General features: G+C 32.4%; 7 protein-coding genes across 7 annotated transcripts; 3 read left to right on the top strand and 4 right to left on the bottom strand.

The window, feature by feature from the left end:
* Positions 1-109: 109 nt before the first annotated feature.
* On the bottom strand, positions 110-2306 carry Tsp_12013 (tyrosine 3-monooxygenase). The gene is made up of 12 exons (XM_003368407.1): positions 2292-2306; positions 1969-2220; positions 1733-1901; positions 1524-1612; positions 1436-1466; positions 1288-1342; positions 1088-1233; positions 886-1021; positions 685-811; positions 534-629; positions 334-467; positions 110-275 (listed from the first exon to the last, which is right to left on the bottom strand). The coding sequence occupies exons 1-12, from the start codon at positions 2304-2306 to the stop codon at positions 110-112; spliced, it is 1416 nt and encodes a 471-aa protein (XP_003368455.1).
* A 2312-nt stretch (positions 2307-4618) lies between these two features.
* Tsp_12014 (diphosphoinositol polyphosphate phosphohydrolase 1) lies at positions 4619-6245 on the top strand. The gene is made up of 4 exons (XM_003368408.1): positions 4619-4726; positions 5686-5841; positions 5897-5981; positions 6085-6245. The coding sequence occupies exons 1-4, from the start codon at positions 4619-4621 to the stop codon at positions 6243-6245; spliced, it is 510 nt and encodes a 169-aa protein (XP_003368456.1).
* A 938-nt stretch (positions 6246-7183) lies between these two features.
* Tsp_12015 (Ham1 family protein) lies at positions 7184-7859 on the top strand. Its single transcript, XM_003368409.1, has 2 exons — positions 7184-7261; positions 7374-7859. The coding sequence occupies exons 1-2, from the start codon at positions 7184-7186 to the stop codon at positions 7857-7859; spliced, it is 564 nt and encodes a 187-aa protein (XP_003368457.1).
* Positions 7860-8117: 258 nt separating this feature from the next.
* On the bottom strand, positions 8118-10241 carry Tsp_12016 (putative cytoplasmic dynein 2 light intermediate chain 1 (mD2LIC)). The gene is made up of 9 exons (XM_003368410.1): positions 10175-10241; positions 9507-9586; positions 9374-9462; positions 9128-9302; positions 8867-8944; positions 8734-8813; positions 8601-8677; positions 8308-8390; positions 8118-8249 (listed from the first exon to the last, which is right to left on the bottom strand). The coding sequence occupies exons 1-9, from the start codon at positions 10239-10241 to the stop codon at positions 8118-8120; spliced, it is 861 nt and encodes a 286-aa protein (XP_003368458.1).
* Positions 10242-10582: 341 nt separating this feature from the next.
* On the top strand, positions 10583-13987 carry Tsp_12017 (WD domain, G-beta repeat-containing domain protein). Its single transcript, XM_003368411.1, has 14 exons — positions 10583-10931; positions 11144-11532; positions 11597-11710; positions 11777-11878; positions 11986-12215; positions 12268-12402; positions 12462-12516; positions 12581-12696; positions 12788-12965; positions 13028-13207; positions 13277-13371; positions 13427-13500; positions 13631-13804; positions 13836-13987. Exons 1-14 carry the CDS (start codon positions 10583-10585, stop codon positions 13985-13987), a joined length of 2343 nt encoding a protein of 780 aa, XP_003368459.1.
* A 139-nt stretch (positions 13988-14126) lies between these two features.
* On the bottom strand, positions 14127-16571 carry Tsp_12018 (putative TRAF and TNF receptor-associated protein). The gene is made up of 8 exons (XM_003368412.1): positions 16544-16571; positions 16370-16395; positions 16141-16325; positions 15345-15483; positions 15041-15228; positions 14745-14961; positions 14508-14681; positions 14127-14432 (listed from the first exon to the last, which is right to left on the bottom strand). Exons 1-8 carry the CDS (start codon positions 16569-16571, stop codon positions 14127-14129), a joined length of 1263 nt encoding a protein of 420 aa, XP_003368460.1.
* Positions 16572-18260: 1689 nt separating this feature from the next.
* Tsp_12019 (putative NADH dehydrogenase [ubiquinone] 1 beta subcomplex subunit 3) lies at positions 18261-18628 on the bottom strand. The gene is made up of 2 exons (XM_003368413.1): positions 18489-18628; positions 18261-18432 (listed from the first exon to the last, which is right to left on the bottom strand). The coding sequence occupies exons 1-2, from the start codon at positions 18626-18628 to the stop codon at positions 18261-18263; spliced, it is 312 nt and encodes a 103-aa protein (XP_003368461.1).
* Positions 18629-19857: the final 1229 nt, after the last annotated feature.

A 19857-nucleotide genomic window follows, 5' to 3' on the forward strand; every position in this document is an offset into this window, starting at 1 on the left:
TTAACAAAAACTGCAAAGATATACTTAAAAATATAAATGTTAATTACACTGAACATACAATTATAATTAATCACATTAATCAGAAACACCTAGTTAATCAAGAAAACATTCAAGTAATAAATAGATATTCGCGTAGTCTTAAAAAATTGGAAAATTCCTGCTGCATAAAATCCAGCATTTCTTTCGCATCTGACGGCTTTGTGATTGTAATCAACGACTGAACGTACGGATTGTACCAGACATTGAAAGAGCGCTTAAGGGACTTAGAAAATCGCCTTAAATAAAAAATATTTTCAATAAAAGAATAAATTATAATTTCTTTAGTATAATTACTCTAATTTTCTCAGAGCTTCTTCAACAGACTCTGTAACAAAATATAACGGCTGATATTCTTCGTCTTGATATTTTGTTAACGCTGTAACTTCTGGTTCGAAAGGTTGATATTGCGGTTTGAACGAAAGTGCATGCTTAAATTCATTTTAATTAATATCATGTCATTTTTAAGCAAATTTAAAGCAAAAAAAAACTTATACCTCGAGTTCACCATAAGATGAAAGCAATCCTGCCCCGAATGCCTTCATTTCATTATTCTCTTTACATAGTCCAAATTCAATGGAAAACCAATACAGCTAAACAGTAGTACAACATAATCTATATTCGTGTTTGAAATAATTGTAGTTCTACAGTTGCTATTTTCTCAATATCCTCATCAGACACGCCCAAAGAAGCCATTCCAATCTGCTGACTGAAATTTGCAACCACTGGATCAAGAAGCATTGGAACATGGCCCAGTAACTCATGAATGCAGTCACTACAAAATAATTATTAAAAGTACAATTTGAAAATAAGTTCATAAATTTAAATTATCAGAATGGAAATACTTACGGCTCAACAGTATGATGTGGAAAAGAATGATGACGAACATACTGAGTACACGGAAACACTCTTAACGCCAAACAAGCTAAAAAGTCGCGGGCTGATACTAGCCCACTAACTGGTCTTAATCGAAATCCACTGTGCACTAAAAATAATAAATAAATAAATAAATAATCGTATGTATTTTTCTTTGAAATAAAAAACTGTTTACGTTGAAGAAACCGAGATACGTCTTCCAACTGGGGAATAGCATCTGGACCAAAGCCAGCTTTTTCTTTCAACAAAGCAAAATTATTCAAATATTCCTTGCAAGCGTACTTTTTATGAAGACTGCTCATTGATGTAAATACGGTTCTCCTGTTTAAATGACAAAGTTATAAAAATTTCATATTTTGAAAAAAAACAAAATACAGACCAAGTTTCCACCTCTTCTTTCGTATATTCAACGTACGGTATTGGACAACCACTATAATAAAAAAAATAAATATTATTTTCTGAATTATGAATTATTAATGGCGATACTGTCGATAAGATTCTGCAAGTTCGGCAAACTGCAAACGGCGTTTACGATATTCTTCATCATTCCAACCCTGTAAATTATTCTCTTCTTAGATCATCTTAAATTTTTATAAGTCAATAGAACAGACTTCAAACTGATGCTCTGATTTTTCGTTAATTTTCATCATAACATTTTTACAGTTATCCAGTTCATATAAATTAGTTGGAAACCATGGGACTAAAAAAATATTAGCAGAACATTTCAGCAAAATATTACACTGCATCAGTTGTCAAAAACATGTTTTTAATAAGTGATAAAGCTAAACAATCAGAAAAAAATTTCTTTTAATATACTCACTACTTTTATCTTCTGGTGGATAAATACGCACGCTGTGCAGCAATTGTTTTTGAAATAAAATTTTCATGGCTGCAAACAGATTCTCTCGATTAGAATTGCATTTAATTAAAACATCCAAGCCGGCGGTGTTCATTCGTGTTTCCAAATGTTTCAACGTTATATGAAATTTCTGAAAATATTCCACAGAAGATATGAAAGAGAAAAAAAGAAAATATAAATGCGAATACTTGAAAAACATGTTCACTTTCAGATACAACTTTGAAAACATTTTCACAAGAAAATATTACAGAAAATTCAGCTACATCTGCATCATTTTTAATAAGCCATTCCAAGAGTTCAGGGTTGAAATTGTCGAGAAATTCTTTCGGCGCATTCAACTCTTTCAACGTTTTACAGTACGACTCCACTTTTTCTTTTCTCTTCTGCTTATCAAGCACAGCATCGCAAATTAAACTATCCCGGCGACGATGACTTCGATATCCATGCAACTGAAATTATTTTCAAAAAAAAAATAAATTTAATGAATAAAAATGTAATTCAGAAAATAATAATATTTTACTCCGCCGTACGGCATGCTGCTTGCTCTCTTTGCCACAATACCGAGAACTTACTGAAGTTCACATGAATAACAATTTTCAATAAATATTCTTTAGCTTACATGATCGCGTGCTTTCAGCCTAAACAACATGTCATTCAAACCAATTTACAATTCAACTGTTAAACTGAAATCAACAAAATTAATTTTCCCTACTAACGCAGTGGAAATTTCCATTTACAAAAATATTATCCCTATCTTCCCTATTGCGTTGGTGAGATTTGCAAAATTGCTTACGCGTAGGCGCTTCACAAAGATATATTTCCATCAAATGACATGCAATGTGACAAAAAGTTCTTGCTCATTTACTTCAACTTGTCTACTTAAATAATGCACTGCTTGGATGAATACAATTACAACTCAACAATTGCATATAATTATGCATCACTTTCAAACAGCCTTCTTTTGAACATATTTGTGAACAGTTAATTTTAATTTGGAATTTTTCTTATAAAAAATTACTTTTGAACAAAATACAAATGAATTTAAAATTCAAAATAAGTAGATGAGCATAAACAGTTGCAAATTATACACAGCTGAGAAAAACAAAACATTAACGAATGCATTCAATGAAATTGCACAACATACAGTAATATTAATAAATATCACTCTTTCGCTTTACGATTTTCGCAATGCATAATGCCATTTACCTCAAACTAAAAATTCAGAATATTTAATAGCCATATAATTTTACGAAACATGCATGAATTTAACTATGTCATCATTTCCTGAATTTTTAATACAGTAATTTATACGACATTCACTTTAATTAAAATAGAAATTTACAAACATGTTAAAGAAATACACAAACAAAACTATAAACATATTTAAATTTAAAATAAATAATTTCTCATCAAAAGAAATGTATGTTTAAAGAAGTTCTATCTAAATAGGTAAAGACAAAATAAGATAAGTCACTTTTTGCCTTCGTTTAATAGAGGCTTAAGAAATAAATAAAGCAAAAACAACAATATATAATTCTAAAGGATTTATTTATGACAACTAATTCACCCAGCGAGATAATTTACGTTGCAGTTAACTGTTGACAAGCTGCTAACTAATTCCTTCTTAGTAAAGAACATCAACGATTACAGTACGCTTTAATAATTAAGATATTGATTGTGATTAAATGTGATATTTAAATTAAATTAAATTAGATAGCTTTTCATAAAAATATAACATTTTAATTAATTATAACATTTTCTTTAAAACTACACAGCAAACGGATGACGCATCAATTGCATGCTCAATTATACACTGATTAAGTGGAATAAAAAGCATGCATTTTTTAAACTATAAAAAATAAAAATAAAAAATTATTATATAAGATATAAAAATAGGTGAAATTAAATAGTAATAAAAATATACAAAAAGCATGTAAAAAATATAATTAAGAACAGTATTTTACACAATTTTTGAATAATTAGCTCAGCTCAAATTACTGTAACTCTATTTTTCCTCATGCAACTTATCATGGCAGTGTAATTATTCACCTTATTAAGTAAGTATAAGCATTACTAATAATAATAAATATAAAATTATGCTAAACTGAATTAAAAACAAGAGTAATTTTGATGCCGTTGTATATGTTAGCAGTTATAGTTCAATATACTATAAAAATAAATAAAAGTAATGTAATTTCTTTATATAAGCAGGTTAAAAGGCAATCATAAGGCAGAAAATTATTTAAAATGCTTTATATCAGCTCAACTGTCTTGCTTTTTAATGATTTCCTGTTGTTTGATGAGTCATATTTTACTTTACAGTATACTTTTCATACGTATGTTTTATCATTTGCACCTATATATGAATAAAATGGTATTGAAAAATATAACTGAAGTATTCTTTAACATTGTTTTTGTATTGATAGACTGTTATAGTGGTATATGCAATTTACGGTCTGTATTACAACTTACAGTAAGTAAAAGAATCGATAATAAAATATACAAGTTATGAAATGTTCGGAAGACATTAGTTATTCAATAGTTTGAATCATATGTTTCTGACTAACACTGTTTGGTGTGTCGCTACAAGCATGTCGACATCACAATATTTTTGGTAAAATATTCTAAAAAACACATTAACGAAAATGCAGAGTATTTTAAGGAGAAATGTATCATAGCACAAATTTGACGTTTTCACTTATTAAATACATATTCTAGATGTTATATCACAATGTTTAGAAAGTAATACTTGCTTTTCTTTTAGGCCTAATTAACTGTACTACCTGTAGAGTGGTGTATCGTAAAAAGGTTTTATTGTTTGCCTTCGCAAAAGTAGTTTAGAAAAAAATGTTTAACGGTGTGTTGCACTCAACAAATTTATATGATTCTGATGAAATGGTTGGATATCGAGAACGTGCTGCCAGTCTTTGTTTGAAGCAAGGGAACGACGAGCAGGTCAGTTTATTTTTTTAATATTATTCTTTTCTTTAATTTGGTAATAAAATTTTATGTTTTCTATTTTTTAATAATTTTGGTTTTGAGATTTCATTTAAATTATTGTAAGCAATCATTTACGGTAGGATTTGTGTTTTATGATGTTTATCCTTCTTTGATAGTACGAAGGATAATTTAATTTGAATGATTGCATCGTTTCGTTTAAGTTTTATGAATTTTAAGTTAGTTTAATTTGTAATACGGTTCCTCACGCAATAATTTAGATTTTCAATCGGCTGTGAAGAATCGAGCGAAACCTTTTATGATGCATGTGGTTTTGCTAACACTTATGTATTTGTTTGTTATTTAGAGTTCATATTTTGTTTTTTGTTAAAAGATATCTTTCGAAGCTTCAATTCATACAAAAATTTGATCTCTTTTATTTACTGTTGTGTATGTGTGGGGTTTCTGATTTAGCTGTATTTGTAAATTAACGTTTGTTTTTGTAGTTTTAGGATTTTACAATGTTTTCCCATTTAAACTTGCTTAAAGATGATGCCTGCCGCTTTCCACTTTGAATTTTAGTTATTAATTCAACTTCTTCCTATGCATACCGTAAAATGATTAGCAGGTGCAGTTTTATGAACTTCTATAGCACTGCCTTTGAATTGATTTTATTGTTATGATTTTTTAACATATTTAATGTTTATTATTATCAACTGATAGTACAATTTTTTTTGAACAGTATTGATTTTGTAAATACTTTAACATATGAAGTGGTTTTTTAGTAGTCCCAGGTAAGGCCGTTTGAAAAAAAAAAGAAAATTATTCTAAATTCTCAATAAATATCTTTGTTTATCGATTTAACGCTTAAATTTTTGGAACATTAAAACCAAGTATTATATGTATGAAGAGTGTATTGCAGTTAAGAATTGTTATTTAAAGTTTTTTGTTTTTATCGATCTTTTTTTTGCTTTTAGGTACTTTTGGTGACGAGTAGTCGGGATCCGAATTGTTGGGTGATACCTGGTGGAGGCATAGAACCCAACGAAGACACTTCTGCAGCAGCGCGCCGTGAAGCATTTGAAGAAGCTGGGGTCCGTGGAAACACGGAAGCGTGCCTTGGAAACTTTATTGTAACTTATAGAATAAAGCGAATAACCGAATGTAACATTTTCTGTATATTGACAGGATACAGAACGCAAGTTGCGCACTTGTGTTTTCATATTGAGGGTAAATGAAGAATTGGATGATTGGGAAGATTCATCCAGGATAGGTAATGTTAAATAAGCAGATAAACACTGTGTGTGGAATATTTGTTTAAATTGAATATTGTGTTTTGTTTTTGACTTTTTTTTCTAAATTTGCTGGTCTCACAGGTAGACGTCGCCACTGGTTTTCGCTGCAAGAAGCGCGGGCTGCATTGTTGGAATTGAAAGCATCACAAGCATATTACATTGATTCGCTGGTTCAGCATTTCGCTAGCGCAAAACGAGCGAATGCAACAGAGTCAGATAAATCTGAAGAAAGTAAAAAATAAAAAAAATGAAAGAGAGAAAAACGGTGGTTGCTTCTTCATTCTCACTCGCATCTTTTATTTCATGCATGATTCCCAATATGCCCAGATTAGACAATTCACATCAACTGTGTAATCTTTCTAATATTGTTCTGTCGGGTTGCTTTTTCTTTATTTATTTCCTCTGAGGTTATTGATACATATTTATACCGTATTCTTTACAAAAAAGTGTTCGGTTAGGTTCGAATGTTGCTATTCTTGGTTTTTCTGTCAAAAGTATACAGCCTTGGTTTTCTTTATGGTTTTATTATATACAATTTTTCATTTTGTTTCCTGTAATACGTTTTCGTGCCGTGCCTCTTATTCACATTATTATCATATGTTTTTCCTTTTTTTATAAATTGGCATTGGTTTTGCTTTGAGATACAGTATTTCAAGTGCAATCAACCGATGCCGTGCCACACTGTTTTGTTTGTGTTAATCTTTGTTGCACTTTAAAAAGTGTCTCGTCTTATTTGTTAAGTGATTTGCAGTGTTTGATATTTCGTAAAGAATATTTATATGACGTTTATTTATTCATTTCCCATTAGCGAACTTTGTGTATATTATCATTGTCGTCGTCGTCGTCGTCTTTAGGACGATTAATATCCTGCCATCGGTAAAAGCTACGCCGATCTTTTGCATATACACCACTGCAGTAAAGTTTTCTTTTGTCGTTTGTTTTAGCAAATATTCCATATACTGTTGTTGACGGATAAATTGATATTTACTTTGAATATATATGTATATATATATTGGTTTATACGTTGTTCATAGTGATGATGATGTTCATTCAACATTTGCATATATGACAAGAATGAACAGTAGTAGTGTTTGTCTATTATTATTATTACTCAGTTGATAGTTGCTAGCGTGGTGAAAGATAATATTCTGATGTTGCTTGTTGCAAGTGTGTTCTAGCGATGAAGAAAGTTGTGTTCGTCACTGAAAACGAAGAGAAGTATAGCGAAGCGAAAGAGATATTGTCTTCTCATTTCGACGTGAGTATATATATATATATGCATACAGATAGATACAGTGGAAACACCACTACCACCACCACCATTGCATGTTGTATCGATTTTCCAATTTCAATGCTAATTTCCTTTGCAGGTTATGTTCAAACCGATGTCGCTGGTGGAGATACAAGGGTCGTCGGAGGACATTGTGATCAACAAGTGCAAAGAGGCTAAGGAGAAATTGAACGTGCCGTTTTTCGTCGAAGACAGTTCGCTCTGCTTCAACGCACTCAACGGACTGCCTGGTCAATATGTGAAATGGTTCCTCGAAGCTCTGGGACCGAGCGGCTTGTACAAATTGGTCAGCGCTTACGAGGACAAGACCGCCTACGCGATGTGCATCGTCGGCTACAGTGATGGTCAGTCGGACGAAATTCGCCTGTTCCACGGTCGAGTTGATGGGAAAATTGTCGATCCGTCCGGTGTGCACGGCTTTGGCTGGGATGCGTGCTTTTTGCCGGACAACAGCAACGAGTCGTTTGCCCAAATGCCAAAAGCGAAAAAATGCGAAATTAGCCACCGAGCGTTGGCATTGAAGAACATGTGTGACGCGGTGATCCGTAGCGCAAGTGGTGATTGAAAATTATGGGATTGGCAATTATTATCCAATAGTATTATTATTATTGCCATTTCGAGGAGTAAAATGATGGGCTATTCTGGTATAATTCGTGTCTTTAGTTTCATTTTTATTCTCACCACAATACAAAACAAAACCAGCCAAAATGAGCATCCATTCTACAGCAACATTTACGTCAAAATTTGCATAATTTTCAATTTCACAATTTGCTCTTCTCCAAACGTTTAACATATCGTTCCAGCTCCTTGGAAAAGGGACATGTTATAATTTTTTTATCTCGAACAAAAAAAAATAATCTACCTGATCTCTTTCAAATTTCAACGAATCAATCGCTTCTTCTTTGAATTGCTCGTTTGCGGCAAACAATTGTTCGTCAATTTTATTCGTATTTTCCTCAAATTTGAAAAATCCTTTTACAAAATCAAGCTGCAATTTCAAAGTCGTTACGTACTTTTTTATTGAAAATAGACGTAAATTCCGACCCATATGTTTTCATCACTGTTTCATACGTTGTCGATTCTGATCTCACAATATCTAGAAAATGTTAAAATTCAATTAATTACTTACAATATATATATCGTCGAATCAGTTATTATTAGTCGTTTTATTTTTGATTTTCTTCATTTACAACTTGAATAACTGGTTCGTGTTGTATAAATTTGTTTTGTCTCAATTTTTGAAACTTCAATTCTTCAATGTAATATAGAAAAGAAAAATATATAACAAATCCCCCCAAATTCTTACTTGAATCAATAACAGAAATACTGTCAGCACCGGGATTCACGTAGACGGGCTTGTTGAAATCGGTTGAAATGGATTTGCTAAAATTGATTAGCATATTTGTATAAAATAAATCATTTTGTAAAAATTATTTTACCTAAGGGAAGTTTTGAAAAGAAAATGACTGAAAACAGCACGGCCTCTTACAATCAAATTGTCCATTTTGAAACTAAGAAACTGAAAACAGAATCGTTTGTAAAATCGCTCTCGTGTCCATTATTATATTTCACCTGCAGTGTAGCGCCGTTCAAATGAGCAATCAAACGGAGAGAACGACAAATTATTTTCTTTTTTTCCGGTTCAATATTCTAAAAATATACAAATGGAATATTTGACAAATTTTTATTAATTGTTGTGTTACCTGAAAATCACTATAATTTCCTCCAATGATGCACAGTGGAATTGGATAGGGTTTTACAATTCTTTTATCCTAATTTAACAGTATAAAATTGTTGGATTAAAATTAAACCAATAACAAAAACAAAACATACTGGATGTGATTCGTACGGTTTGGCAGCTTTTCGAATGAGCATTTCTTGTACATTGTCGTTTTGTTTCATCAACAATTTCAACAAATAATCCCTGGTCAGCGAGAGAAACTGTTCCAACGTTGTCCAAATTTCAGATGGTTCTGCAAGATTGACCATCACAATTACTGCCGCATTGCTGGATAAAAAAAACAAATAATACCATTTATTAGCTTCTTGTTATTAATTTCGAAAAGCAGTTTTACTTACTTCATCATATTATCGAGTCTGATTGATTTGAATAAATTAATAAAATCCAAACCATCTTCAATTTGGTATATATGGCCAATTTTCTTTTCCTGCAATTAAAGTTGTTTTTATTTTGTCAAATGAACTACCTCACGAAGCACTGCTCTAACATTGCCAGCATTCCAACGAGCAAAAGTGTATTCCATTGCGCATATTTGATATTGTTGTTCTTCTCTGAATGAACGTATTGTTAATTTGAATTTAACACAAAACTTTAAAACAGACCTTTCCAAAAACTTTGAAACCAATGTAGATTTATCCTAAAAAACAGTTCACCATCTACTATTGACTACTTTTGCAAAATATAATTTATGATTACGCTATTTTTTGAGCCGCACAAGATGAGTATTGATTCATTTTCGTCATCCGAACGTACAGAAGCTAAAATATTAATATGATCAGTTGTGAGAAAATGATAGCTGAAAAAAAACACTGTTTAATGTAATTTCAGTAGTGGATGAAATTCTGAAGCAAAAAGGATACAGTATACATCGAAGCACTATTTAAGGGTGCAAAATATAACAAAAACTGAAATTTACATAAACAATTTAGGCTGTTGTTTTGCCTCGACAACTGCGTACTGTGCAGGTCATATTTGTTACAGAATAATTGAAATTTTCTTGAATTTTTTTAACAATACCAACAAATTTGAACATTCAAAGATGAAGCTATTGCTTGAAGAATTTTTTTTAATCAATATAATATGATGAAACATTTTTTCATAAAATAACAATCATCAGTGGCACATAGTGATGATGATACCTTTGATTGGAGATGACGCTTTGTTTTCTTTCGAGCTGTTTTCTTCCACAAGTTGAAAAATATCCATTAGCAATGATAATTGAAATTTGTCCCCATAGCAACCGGGATGCCACTTTCAACACTAACAGGATCCCCAAAATGCACTTCTTGTTTACACTGTGATGTTCAAGGTAACGCTACCATGGAAACCGATGATCATCGGTTGTGCACGTGGCAATTTACGTTCGCTATTTTCACAGGGACGTTTTCCAACTAACCAAAAACAGAGAGTCTCTCGTCTGAACGTGCCTTTTTACCGAAAGATGCTTTCCATTTTCCACTTATTTTAATTAATAATTTGTTTATTCAACTCGTCATTAACACTCATGTCAATCGTATAATAATACTGTCGCTTTGAACTGTGCGTGAATGGATTTCCGCAAAATAGTAAAGCACATAAAGAATAAGCGCAAAAAAGACAACGAACTGTCACTTCAACAGCCTCTGACAAAAAATGATGCCAAAATGGAAGATAATTTTGCCATTGCTGAAACGAAACTTCAAAGTACAGATGATGAACCTGAAACCAAGCAAACTGAAGATTTAATTCTGATGAGCGCGGATTTCAACAATGAGGAATTACCGTTGGTTGATGTCGACAAAAAGGACGCAGTTGCTGAATCCAACAATATTCGAGCTGATATTCGACCAGAAAATGGTGAAACTGTGTCCACGACACCAGTTCAAAGTACTAATGCTGACAGTAGCTCACCAACAGGTAAGCGGTGAAAATCTGCAAACAGTTCATTCGTTAGACATGTACCACTGTTCAATGTCTAACTGGTACATTATTACCAAATTACTGTAACTTGTAAATGTTGCAACTGTACTACAAAAATATGATTTTGAAGTTTTTAAAAAATTAGCAAAATAAATTTATTCTTTAATTGAATTTTTTATATATTAAAAATTTAAATAAATTTTTGTTAGACTCACCGAACAAGTTGAAAAACAGTAAAACAAGCAGCGTCGGTATATCTAAATTTGGCAATGATGAGGGCAAGTGTTTGCTGGGAGTGGTTGTTCATCGAACAGATAGATTGAAACAAAAATCTTACATCACGCACCCAATTGTCAAAGTTTACCTGATGAACGAAGCAAGCAGATCGTACTTTGACAAAGAAGAGATGACGATTGGAATTGAAAGCCGAAACGATTTCACCACCAAGCAACGAGATCGTATAATTCCACAATGCACACAACCTTCGAAATTTCTTGTCAACAACGAGCCGAGTCCATTATGGAACGAACTGCTGCTATTCAAAGCTTCCTACAATTATGTTACCAATCCTGATCACCACGCCCTTCTGTTGTTTGAAGTAAATGGGCAGATTTTGCTTTCGCTTTTTCTCAACTTCAACGTAATAAAAAACTGGACGCCAGATTTTAGATTATGAAGATAATGACGATACGAGAAGCAAATCGACAAAACCAACACCTCCAACAACGGCCAGCAGTTGCAATCGTTGGATTCGAATTGCTTGGGCTTTTTTGAAAGTGATAAATCAATTCCATAATTTGAATACGGAATATTTTTTTTGAACAACTATTTTACATTTCAAGTTGTCTTCTCGTGTGAGCAAAGTCAACGTTGGAACGCCGGTTCGTTTACAACTTTACAAAGCTGCGAAAGAGATTAATATTAACGATGAGAATCGACCAGAGGTAAAACAAAGCAGACATGACAAGGCATTTTGTAATAGATAAATTTGAAAAAAAAGATTACTTTTTGCTAATATGGAGAAAAAACAATGTAATCAAATCCAATTCAGGTTTATTCATTTTATGCAAATGGAATTCGAAATAAATATCCAGGAACTCTTTACGTGACAATTAAAATGGTAACGACGACGATGACGCAATCGACGATAGCTTTGAACGAAGAAAGCGCTGATCATCAGTCGACTGAAAATGCATATGCAAATTTACAACAGCCAACGTGCAACACGGACAGCAGCGCAGAAAAAGAAAATCAAGAACAAAATTCACTGGCAATCAACGAGTCGATTTTGTTTTGCCTATAAATTTTAATAATATTTTAATGGGATGTTCAGTTTCAGGTCGAATTTCGAAATTTCTACACGCAAACAGCCCGCGCCGTTGAAATGTAAAATTCCCAAAAAGCTCGTTGCAACTTTGTGTGCCGGACGGAATGGATCGATTTCTGTAAAATTTTCACCAGACGGGCAGTGAGTTTGAAAATGGGAAATTTACTCGGACGAAAAATGTTCAATATGTAAATTTTAAGATATCTTGCCTACGCTCACAGTGACATCAGTGAATGTGTCATTTCCATATATCAAGTAATGGAAATTTGTTCGAGATGCAATATTTTTAACATTTGACATTATGTATGCTTAATTTTAGCCATCTAAAGAAAAGTTATTAGGGCAGCTCGTCGGTCATACTGGATTAATATATGAACTTTTTTGGTCAGATGACAGTTCTTTGCTTCTTTCTGCATCGGCTGATTGTACAGCAAGGTGAGATTGTTTCTTATCTGTTTTTTTTAAATTAATAAATAAAATTATGGACTGGGAAGTTAAAGTGAATATTTAAAATGGATTTTTTAAGATTGTGGGAAATTGGAAATCGAAATTGTTGCCAAATTATTGCGCATCCGTCTTACGTTTATTGTGCTCGTTTTTATCCAAAACAGAATCAGTACATTTTTACGGGCTGCTTCGACAAACGAATTCGTATATGGTATTGCCATGCAGCAAGAAGCTCTGCCAGCGTGATTCACGCAAAAGTAGTTGTTAATTTTATGTGAAACTATATTTTTTGATCATAATTTTTTCCATATGCGTACAGCTAATTACAACATTAGAATGGCATCCAAGTTTTGTCAATTCAATTGTCTTTTCACACGATGGTCAAACAATGTACAGCGGTGATGGAAATGGACTGCTCTTAGTGTGGAGATGCTGCGCAAATGGTGTAGAAAATTGGACTGTTCAAAAAGAAATATGGTATGACAAAGAGATGATAAGGGTAAAATATTCATTTCCATCAATTACAGTATGCTATTGTCAATTAATGATGTTTGTTTTTTTTATGAAGAAAATTCCAATAAACGCATTGCATTTGACGAATAATTCTGAAATGCTGTGCGTTCACTATCGAGATGGAGTAATGAAAATTTTGGAAACTGCAAAGTTTGTTTTGAATTTTCATTTAGAAAAAAAAATATGTATTGTTTTTCAATTTCAGTTGTTCCGTACTAAAAGTATGCGGAAAACCGTCGTTCATTTCAATTTGCACAAAAGGTGAAATCAGTCCCTGTGGTCAGTTGTACTTTTCTGGAAACGACCGTGGCTCAGTGATTGTGTGGAATTTGAAATTTGGCAAGGAAATTTCTAATAATCATATTTTTATACACGCGAACATTTTTAAACCTGAACCCAACATTTGCAGGCACCGCGTCGTACGAGTTCCCGACTCTGTGGGAAAATCATACTGTAATTTGTATCTCATTTCACCCGTTTGAAAACTGGATCGCTTTCGCAGTTTGCGGTGAAATGCAACCTTTATTTTTGTACGCAGCAGTTGAAGGTGATGAAGAAAGCTTTCAACATACACACACACACAGTTTTATTTTTAAAAAGAAGAATAATTTCAGACGATATTGGTAAAAGAAACGTTGCTGAAAGTACTGTCACTTCGTTGAATACCGAAAACTTACAGTTCGACACAATTAGAGCTGACATAATTCTGAAAAGGCAAAAAGTGCTCAGTCGTATTGATGCTAAAATCAAACTAATAGATAGATAGATAGATAGATAGATAGATAGATAGATAGATAGATAAAAAGGAAACAAAGAACTATTACTACTCTAAAATGAAACTAAATAAATAAATAAATCCCTTCAAATTTTATAAATATATTGATATATAGTTGCCAATATTTATTTCATTTCTCTTCATTGTTATCGACAGGTTCGATGTTTTCGATTTTCTCCATTTTGCAATAGATACCGTAATGGTCACTCGGATGGCATAAGCTACTTCGAATAAGTTTCTTCCCAACCAGCGAAAATTCAATCGGTTTGAACCTCGCCGGCTTGGATGCCTTTACGAAAATTCGATCAAAACGCTGACGGCAACGTTTCGGAATGTTGAGGTTCGCATTCGTCGCCGGATCCCAAGTCAGACAGGCATCCACAGGACTTCCACAATCTTGGAACAGATCCGTCACATTGGCAGGAACTGTTTTCAACTAAACACATTCAAAAAAACAATTTAAAAAAAATCATTTTTCTCCTCGTTCAATGTAAATGTCACTGAAGCTCACTTCACCGAAGCCCAAGTTTGTGTCACCACCAAAAAATACGGTTACGTCGTCCGGGGACGCGGCCATCAAACTCCAAATTTCCTCCAGTTGGGATTTGCGTATTCGAGATTCTTTACGTCCACTTTCCAAATGAGAATTCACCAAGCACAGCTGAACGTCACCATCAAATTCAATCTGCAATAATAAAAAAAAGGGCGTGTGAATAAAATAAATAAAATAAAAAAAGAATTCACTAACCAAAGCAATGAACATATTTCGATTCATGGAAGTTCGAGCAAAATCGACCACGTGATGTTCGGTGCATTCCAAATTGGTACGGTGGATGAAGATGGACGTGTGGTAATAGTAGCGGTCGTTGTTCTCCAAAACCTGATACTTCTCCCCCAGTCGTCGTTTAAGCACTTCGAAATTTTCCGGTACAACTTCTTGCAAAAGCAGCACACTCGGTTCAAGTCTGAAAGCGGTGGAAATGAGGAGAAAAAAACAATAAATTCATTACAACAAAAGCGCAAAAAAAAACTGCGCTACAGTACTCCAAAATTTCGTCGCAAGCAGCATTAACACGGCTGACGATGTTGCGATTGTCCAGACCGTCCAAATTCCAAGACAGGATGGAAAAGTGCATTGTTTTAACTGTATCCTTGTCTTGGGAGACCATTCGACGAATCCACGGCGGAAGTCGTGCGTTGTCAGGTTGATCGAAATAACGGTTGATCGCAACCTAAACACTGGATACTCCGTTGACCACAACGGCAAGTTCAAAATGCAAATTCGATCAATTCAATTTCTCAAGCTGACGAAAATTTACAATAGGAAAATAAAAATAATTTGCATTACGGTCAAATCCCATTTGCAATCTTGCAGATAAAATTGACCGCAGGCGGCATTGGTGCCCGTAACTGTTCCAAATAAATCTGTTCGCAACAGGCAAACGTCGTCGTCAGGAATATCGTTGTCATCTTCTGAACTGGACATTCTAAATATGCAAAAAATTTTCTTCTTTCCAAAAATAAGTTTCACACTCGACGAGGTAGAAACAACTAATAATAATACAAAATTGAAAATGAAGTTCCTACAGTAAAATGTAACTGAAAAAATTGGAAAAAAGCGAACCATGGAAAATCAGAAAACCCATATATACATATACAAATAGATTATTGGATTCAATCAGTATAAATATGTACAAACAGAATTGTCAATTATTCGAATATTGTCATAATTTTTATCAAAAAATCATACTGTAATGTATAAAGTTGGACAACGTGGCATAGCCAACGAGCTAGGGCTCAACTTGAATTAGTTCCAATCAACTGTTGTAGAAAATGTCATAAAAAACTATACAAATCAATGAATGTTAACTATAAAAATTTCATCTATTCGAATAATTGAAAAAAAATTTGTTATCCATTTTTTTTATCACAAAACAATAAAATTTCACACGTATTAGAAATGAAAAACATGATCTATTTGATTTAGAAAATAAAATGGAGCACGTTAGCCACAGCGTTGCGCTTATCGTGAAACTGCAGCTCGGTGATAAAATATTTAAATTGCCAAAAAGAAAAAAAAACAACCCATTAATTAATTTGAAGTGGATAAATAATTTCAACATTTATGCAAATGAGGCGTTTACAGCTCTGTTTCGCCTAATTGTGCAACTGATGCTTTTTTTTTCAATTTGCCCGAAAATTCGATAACGCTCGGTCGTGCAGTGGAAGGAAAATTTGTCCGCCGCAAAATTAGGTCAGAGCGGCAAGTGTTTGCTTTGCCGTAGCCTGCGATGGTGAAAATTGAATAATGGCGCTTTGGAAAACAATTCTTGAAAACGAAACAAAAACTAAAATCGAGAACAGAATTATTACTTTTTTTTCTTTTGGTGTATTTATAACTAATAATAATAATAATAATATTGGTTGATTGATGAAAAAAAAGTTTATCATCAACATTTGATGAAAAAGCATTCAAAACTGTAAACAATGTCTAGCAAAGCTAACAGTAAGGTCGACAAGGTATAAAATTGGGGAGTCTAGTTCAACTCGCCATGATTATCTGCGTATGTGGCATAAATTTACATCGTAGTTTCACTGGCTGAGCATCTTTCTACTGCATTACTTTATCGATATCTGCATTCAGAGGCGTTGATATGTCTAATTTATAAGGGAAATAGCATTGACAGTCTGACAAAGAACAAAATAGTGCCGTTTTTTCATTTGAACAAAATCAGAATTTCAATCACGTGATATGAAAAAGTTGCAAATTAATAATTTCAATTTTAAAGTTGTCATTGCATGTTAATGCAACAAATCAATTATATAAATCATATCAAGAGGTTTTGTTTATTTGACTTTGTTGAGTTGGAATTTTGAAAAATTCACTGTAAAACCGGACGGATCGAGCGGCGGCGAGTCGATCGATTTCGAAAATTTCATTTGTCCAGTTTTGAAAAAAAAAAAAGTTACCCACCCAGCAGGGACGTAAAGTAATAATTTCCATTTTTCGTCAGCTCGAAACGACCTTGAAAAGATCGACAGAGAAAGATCTTATATGCAAAAATTCGACGACGACGACGACGACAACAGCGCCACCAGTGTTCAACAGCGGCGTTCGAGTGAAAAAATCGGTTTCACCATTTTGGAAATTGGACGAAACTGGGCTGAAATCGATGACGAACGATAAAACGTCCCAAGTTTCAAATGGAAAAATGAACAAGCAAAATATTCAAAATTGAAGATGGAATTAAAAATACAATCTCTCCTTCCACCTTTTAAAAAAATACTAACATCCATTGGATGGATATGATTAGATTTATTTTTTTGCTTTTTTTTCCTTTTTCATCTTTTTTCAAATTCACCGAATGCTTCAATTTCATTTCTACGTTTGATTTGTTGCACTTTGAAAGAAAAATTGATTCTTCGTAAATTGACTTCTCACTCAAAATATTTTATTAATAAATAAAACAAAAAATTTTAATTTGAACAAAAAATCACGGTGAGTCAATAATTATTAAAATTAACAACAACAACGGAATATGAAATTTGACCAATCAGAGAACGAGCACTCGCCTGAGCCGTTCAGTAGCGCTACGCTAAGAAGGAGAGATTGACAATCACCGAGAAAGCTCAAAGCAAACAAGAAACAGTTAAACGCCCACTTGGCTGCTTGAATCAACCCACCAACGGCTTGCTCTTATTTTATCGTTATTATAAATTATTGTTTCAATCGTCACGTTCAACTTGTTGGAAAATTTTACCTTCCCATTTAAAGCATTGTACTGAATAACGTAAATGATTTTTTTTATTTCTTTGCTCACCTTAATGACATCGTCGACAACCTGCTTCTCAAATTACTTGACAATATCCGCCTTAGCGTTATCATCGATTCATTGGTCAATAGCTTGATCTTCTTAAACAAAAAATCAATAATACATCATGTCATAATCATAGGGAGTTTGAAGATGAAAAATTTTTTCATACAAACCCGCTTTATCTAAAATGAAATTTATTAAAATTTTACATTATAAACCATCGAACAATTTCATTCACATATTATGCATCAGTTTAGAGAATTTTCAATCACTATCCACATCATGTATTTATATACACTGTCTTTTAGCAGAATAGAGTCATTTCAAAATTCAAACTTCCGTCAAAAAAAAACACTTTACTTTTTGAAATTGTTACTTTTGAACACAACTATGAAAAAATTTTTGAAAAAAGCAAATATCACTACATTCTGTATAACACGACAGTCCCTCTAATGATCATGGCCTTCTTGATGCTTCTTCAGTTGCTTTGAATAATGCATCTCTGTTAGAACTATAGCAACTGCTGCGTAAGCCAACCCCACCCAAAATCCAGAAAAAACGGTGCATTTCATTTTTTGCCAAGTTGTAAACGCTTTCTTGTCAAACAGATATGCATAATTTCTAAAAATGACAACATTTCGAATATATGTTAATCTGCACTGATGATATCGATTTACTTTAGCCAGGGATCTTTCAATCCGAATTTCGCCAAGCGCTGTTGGTATCTTTCAAATTCTGCGTTCGTTTCCAACTTTTGAAAAAATTTGTAGTTAGGAACATTGAACGGTTCGTGATGACCATTTTCCTTACTTTTCATTCCCTTAAAAGTAAAGAAAAGAAACAAAACACACGAAAATTAACTTTCACACACATTTTAATTATAAAAAATTCAATTATAAAAAAAGCATTTAAAAAATTAATATTACAGATCAATAAATTAAAATTATTAATACTTATAAATAGATATTATTATCAATCGACATTATGTCTGCTGAAAAATTAAAATGCTGCTCCAATTGAAACTAAAATTATTCACACAAGCAAAATAATAAAATATCTAAAAATAGATTAACAGAATATAAAATTGACAGCCAGCAATATTACACATCAATTTTACTTGCAAAAACAATTTTCTCTTCAATAAAAAAATACCAAGTTATCAAATGTATAATTATAAAGGTCTTTCTTTAACTTTAAAACAGAAATGAAATAATATAAATAAATTTATCAAATTTATTGTCATTTCCACATGATTTTCAAGAGTCATTTGTTGAATCTATTCACTTTTTCAGAGGTTTCGGTATTTAAATATTCTTAAAAAATAGCTACAACTTTTTTATGAACAAAATGGTTTTTATTTTATTTAAAAAATTGTAAATTGGCATCAATGTCATTTTCTATACATGCATTTACGTGTATGTATATACAGTAATGCTGTTTACAGTACTAATTGTAAGATAATAAAAGAATCAAGACAAATTAAAAATGTGGAGATTTTAATTCTTTTCATGTCAGATATAATATTATTTCAACATCAATTTCAGTTTGTTTATCGTTTACTTTTTGAATACATATGTTAATTTACTGAGCATTTGCATTTTAAATGTTTAAACAAAGTTAACACTTTCCAAGTAATAATTGAACTATTCTGTTTCAAAATAAATGTATTATACATTTGTAAAACCTTTATAAATTTCAAGCAAAATTATCTTCTATATTCACTAACAAACAGTTTGTACATCATTTAACTTAGCACTGTGTTTATAAAGATGAAATGAAGTTGATGGTTATGAATGTTCTCATAGATAAAGTCGTAAGAATTGTGATAATATATAGTTTGCTTTAGGTTCTTTGAAACAAAATATAATAAGTAGAATATTCTATCACAGATAATAAAATCAATTTCAAAAAATGCAAAGTAAAAAAGCGGAAAATTTTGCTGTAAAAAGCACTTCATTTACTTGTTAATAGAAAAATTTTCCCAATCATCGACTTCAAAGACCATGTTTGTAAAAAAAGGTATCCTCAAATTTTACATATTCACGT

The sequence above is a fragment of the Trichinella spiralis genome (assembly GCF_000181795.1).
Source record: "Trichinella spiralis strain ISS 195 chromosome Unknown Scfld2511, whole genome shotgun sequence".
Lineage (NCBI taxonomy): Eukaryota > Metazoa > Nematoda > Enoplea > Trichinellida > Trichinellidae > Trichinella > Trichinella spiralis.

Bases quoted from the DNA above. Each gene is read 5' to 3' on its own strand.
- Tsp_12014 (XM_003368408.1), top strand. From the start codon at position 4,619: ATGTTTAACGGTGTGTTGCACTCAACAAATTTATATGATTCTGATGAA. The intron at 4,727-5,685 runs GTCAGTTTATTT...TTTTGCTTTTAG, and splicing joins AGCAAGGGAACGACGAGCAG to GTACTTTTGGTGACGAGTAG. The intron at 5,982-6,084 runs GTAATGTTAAAT...CTGGTCTCACAG, and splicing joins GGAAGATTCATCCAGGATAG to GTAGACGTCGCCACTGGTTT.
- Tsp_12016 (XM_003368410.1), bottom strand. From the start codon at position 10,241: ATGGATATTTTTCAACTTGTGGAAGAAAACAGCTCGAAAGAAAACAAA. The intron at 9,303-9,373 runs GTAAGTAAAACT...TTTTTTATCCAG, and splicing joins AGACTCGATAATATGATGAA to CAATGCGGCAGTAATTGTGA. The intron at 8,678-8,733 runs GTAAAATAATTT...AATCAATTTTAG, and splicing joins CTTTTCAAAACTTCCCTTAG to CAAATCCATTTCAACCGATT.
- Tsp_12017 (XM_003368411.1), top strand. From the start codon at position 10,583: ATGGATTTCCGCAAAATAGTAAAGCACATAAAGAATAAGCGCAAAAAA. The intron at 12,966-13,027 runs GTAGTTGTTAAT...ATATGCGTACAG, and splicing joins CCAGCGTGATTCACGCAAAA to CTAATTACAACATTAGAATG. The intron at 13,501-13,630 runs GTCAGTTGTACT...CAACATTTGCAG, and splicing joins AGGTGAAATCAGTCCCTGTG to GCACCGCGTCGTACGAGTTC.
- Tsp_12015 (XM_003368409.1), top strand. From the start codon at position 7,184: ATGAAGAAAGTTGTGTTCGTCACTGAAAACGAAGAGAAGTATAGCGAA. The intron at 7,262-7,373 runs GTGAGTATATAT...TTTCCTTTGCAG, and splicing joins TATTGTCTTCTCATTTCGAC to GTTATGTTCAAACCGATGTC.
- Tsp_12019 (XM_003368413.1), bottom strand. From the start codon at position 18,628: ATGAAAAGTAAGGAAAATGGTCATCACGAACCGTTCAATGTTCCTAAC. The intron at 18,433-18,488 runs GTAAATCGATAT...TGTCATTTTTAG, and splicing joins TTGAAAGATCCCTGGCTAAA to AAATTATGCATATCTGTTTG.
- Tsp_12013 (XM_003368407.1), bottom strand. The intron at 1,902-1,968 runs GTTTTTCAAGTA...GAATATTTTCAG, and splicing joins TTGTATCTGAAAGTGAACAT to AAATTTCATATAACGTTGAA. The intron at 1,467-1,523 runs GTCTGTTCTATT...AATAATTTACAG, and splicing joins AATCAGAGCATCAGTTTGAA to GGTTGGAATGATGAAGAATA.
- Tsp_12018 (XM_003368412.1), bottom strand. From the start codon at position 16,571: ATGCCACATACGCAGATAATCATGGCGA. The intron at 14,682-14,744 runs GTTAGTGAATTC...TTATTATTGCAG, and splicing joins GAAATATGTTCATTGCTTTG to ATTGAATTTGATGGTGACGT. The intron at 14,433-14,507 runs GTGAGCTTCAGT...GAATGTGTTTAG, and splicing joins CAAACTTGGGCTTCGGTGAA to TTGAAAACAGTTCCTGCCAA.